Genomic DNA, 3145 nt, shown 5'->3' with positions numbered 1-3145 from the left:
TGTCGTGTATTTTACTGGCGATTTGAAATTTTAAAAAAAAGGGATCGGTTATGTTATAACGTGGAACATGGTTCGAAATTATGTTACAGAAGAAAATTTAATGGTAAGGAAAAATAAGGATGAGCTGGTGAAGTGACAAAGCAGGTTACAGAACCATACGTTCAGCCCGACTGCATTTGGGTAAATTTTTAAATGCATGAGCTCGTCGCCCAGGCTGAAAGTGTGCTAGGCTGAGCGCTCACATACGTGCTCAAGAAACCAGGGAACCCCGAGAGCGAGGGGGGGTGCCATTAGCATCACCTTCTACAGATGTGGAAACTGCTGGCAGAGGCAGAGGCAGAGGGGGATGTCCCGCCCGACCCCCAGGCCCAGCCCCTGCCTCCCGCGTGCAGTGGGGTTTTCTGTTTTCCCTTTCGGAGCGATTCCTCAACCTCCTAACCTAGAACAGCTTTTCCTTCTGCAACGAGTTGACAATGCGGTGAAGCTGGTGGTGTGCGTTGCAGGCTGTTGATGGAGAAGGGGGCGGATGACAGCCGGAACTGTGGTCATCACTGGGGGCATCTTGGCGACTGTGATTCTGCTCTGCATCATCGCCGTTCTGTGCTACTGCCGGCTCCAGGTACTCCGGGAGCTGGGGGTGGGGGGAGAAGCCCGGAGGGGGCCCTGCAGAGGGAGGGAGCCAGGGCCCAGGAAGGCGGAAGAGTCAGGTCTCCAAGAAGGTGCAAGGCAGACGGCACCCTCGGACTCCACCTGTGAGGGCTCGGTGATGACAGCTCCCCAGACTCCCTGCGAGGTGAGTCCACTGAGGCTCAGAGAGGGTAAGGGCCTTTGCCGGTGTCACACAGCTGTCAAGCGGGGAGCAGGGGTGAGCCCTTGGGCGGTGCTACTCCACCACCTGTGCACTCCCTGCCCCACCCACACTCTAGGGCTGTCCTAGGTCCCCCGCATCTTTCTTCCTAAGAGAGGAGAGGAAGCCACGTGCATAGGGCGAGGCAGCTGCCCTGGAACTACTGGGACCAGACTGCCTGGGCTCGAGTCCCAGCTCTGCCACTTTCAGGCTACCTGCACCCCCCGTGCCTCAGTTTCCCCACCTGCAAAATGGAGTTGGCCGTTGCACCTGCCCCCGGTTGCCGTGGGCGGAAATGAGCGAATCCCTCACTTAGGGATCCCGGGAGTCCGGGGTGCCTGGATTACGAGCCCCCGCGAGTGGTGGTGGCAGGGACGCGGGTGTCTGAGCTGGGTGCCGCACGCGTGCAGCGAGGGGAGCCGGGGAGCCGGCGGTCACAGTGGCCCTCTGCCCGCAGTACTACTGCTGCAAGAAGGAGGAGTCCGAGGAAGACGAGGAGGAGCCCGACTTCGCCGTGCACTCGCACCTGCCCCCGCTGCACTCGCACCGCAGCCTCGTGCTGACCAACGGGCCGGCGCTCCACCCGGCCACCGCCGCCTCCTTCAGCCAGAAGTCCCCGCAGGCCCGCGCCCTCTGCCGCAGCTGCTCCCACTACGAGCCGCCCACCTTCTTCCTGCAGGAGGACGAGGGCGCGCGCAACGGCGGGGAGCGCGTCGCCCACAAGAGCGTCAGCCGGGAGGACGTGGCGCTGCCGCCTGGGAGCTTCGGGGCCCTGCAGGCCCTCAACCCCAGCCGCCTCTCGGCCATGCGGGAGGCCTTCTCCCGGAGCCGCAGCATCAGCACCGACGTCTGAGGGCGCCCCCGGCCGCCGACAAGTCCTGAGACCACGGTGGGGTCCCCACGGCGTCCCAGCCTGGCCCTGGGCCCCGACCCGGGCTCGGCCCAGCTTGCCTCACAACCGCGTCCTCACGGCGGCCCGTTGGGGGGCTCCGGGGCTCGCTGCGGGGGTCAGGCCCAGTGAAAGTAGTGTGGCCGCGCCGGGTGGTGGCCCCCGGGGCCTGGGTCCGGAAGGGAGGCGGGCATGATGCGGGCACAGGTGTGTGGTAGCATCCGGGTGGCAGGCTGCAGGGTGAGGTAGGGCTCCAGAGCACAGACGCCAGGCTGCTGCTACCAATGCTGCCGTTAGGGAGGGGTCCGTGGAAGGCGGCCTGCGTCTCAGCCCCAGCAAGTCGGCATCTCTGGCTTCACCGCCTGGCCGTGTCCCTCCCTCCCTGGGCCTCAGCCTATCTATTTGTTCAAGGAAGGGGTGGCAGCCGCGATGCTAGGGGCCCTGCAGCACAAGCCTCGCCTGGCGACTGGGGACCAGGTACCCCGTCCCAGAACAGGGCCTCCCCCAACCCCTCCCCCACACACCCTGGCTTTAAGCGCCAGGCGGCTGAGACACTGGTTGATTGAGCTGGGCCCCCAGCTGGGCAGATCTCCCTAGAAGGGGGAGCTCCCTTGGGATGCACAGCCCCGACTGGCTTTTTGGTGAAAATGGAGTAGGGAGGAGGCCGTGTGCTGCTCCCCCCGCGTCGGCAGTGTCCACACTAAAACACCCAGTCCGGTCCTCAGCCCCGATGCAGTAGGGCGGACAGAGCCATGGACCAGGGGCTAAATGACCCACTGACTCCCCGTGAGACCTGGGGCGGGCCCTCCCAGGGGCGGGCCCTCCCACTCCCACTCCCACTCCCACTCCTGGGCCTCAGCCTCCCCGGAGCCCTCCTGCTTTCATGCCCTGGGGCATAGACCCCCGGAGCTCTGCCACCTGCCCAGTTTCTCAGGAGGTCCTGGGAGCAAGGCCTCAGGCTGCCCCTTCCCTGCTCCGGCCCCGTGCACACGCCCCCAGCAGGGCTAGGGGCTCCCCCACCGTCCAGCTAGAGAAATGCCCCAAACCCAGGGGCACCGTCCGCGGGGAACGCAGCCCCGTCCACGCAGAGGCACCGTTTCCTCTTGGCAGCATGGCCCCCAGAGTCCCCTGCCCTCTCCCGGGCTCTCTCTGCCTCTGGGCCCAGCCATAGAGCCAGCCCCCACCCTGGTAGGGCGGCCCCGTCTGCCCAGGAAGACGGACCAGGCTCCCCAGCTAAGCCACTTTCCTAAAAGACAAACCTTCGGGGCACATGGCTATCCCCGAGCTGTGGGCGGCCTGAGCACCACACTTCTGCTCTTTCTCCAAAGTGCTGCTGAGCTGTGACTCCGGACGTGAGCAGAGTTAGGAAGGCTTTACTATTTTTGGCATCGTCGATTTCCCCCCCCCCC

At 64.7% G+C, this 3145-nt stretch overlaps 1 protein-coding gene across 1 annotated transcript; it reads left to right on the top strand.

Annotated features, from left to right (window-relative positions):
* The first annotated feature begins 503 nt into the window (after positions 1–503).
* FAM163B (family with sequence similarity 163 member B) lies at positions 504–1741 on the top strand. Its single transcript, XM_007453078.1, has 2 exons — positions 504–619; positions 1305–1741. Exons 1-2 carry the CDS (start codon positions 527–529, stop codon positions 1698–1700), a joined length of 489 nt encoding a protein of 162 aa, XP_007453140.1. The 5' UTR covers positions 504–526; the 3' UTR covers positions 1701–1741.
* The last annotated feature ends 1404 nt before the right edge of the window (positions 1742–3145 follow it).

This window comes from Lipotes vexillifer, unplaced genomic scaffold (assembly GCF_000442215.2).
Source record: "Lipotes vexillifer unplaced genomic scaffold, Lipotes_vexillifer_v1.1 scaffold149, whole genome shotgun sequence".
NCBI lineage: Eukaryota > Metazoa > Chordata > Mammalia > Artiodactyla > Lipotidae > Lipotes > Lipotes vexillifer.
The sequence above is the reverse complement of the archived record's forward strand: the minus strand, read 5'-3'. Positions and strand labels throughout refer to the sequence as shown.

Coding starts and splice junctions, on each gene's coding strand:
- FAM163B (XM_007453078.1), top strand. CDS start 527: ATGACAGCCGGAACTGTGGTCATCACTGGGGGCATCTTGGCGACTGTG. Junction 620..1,304: donor TGTGCTACTGCCGGCTCCAG/GTACTCCGGGAG, acceptor CTCTGCCCGCAG/TACTACTGCTGCAAGAAGGA.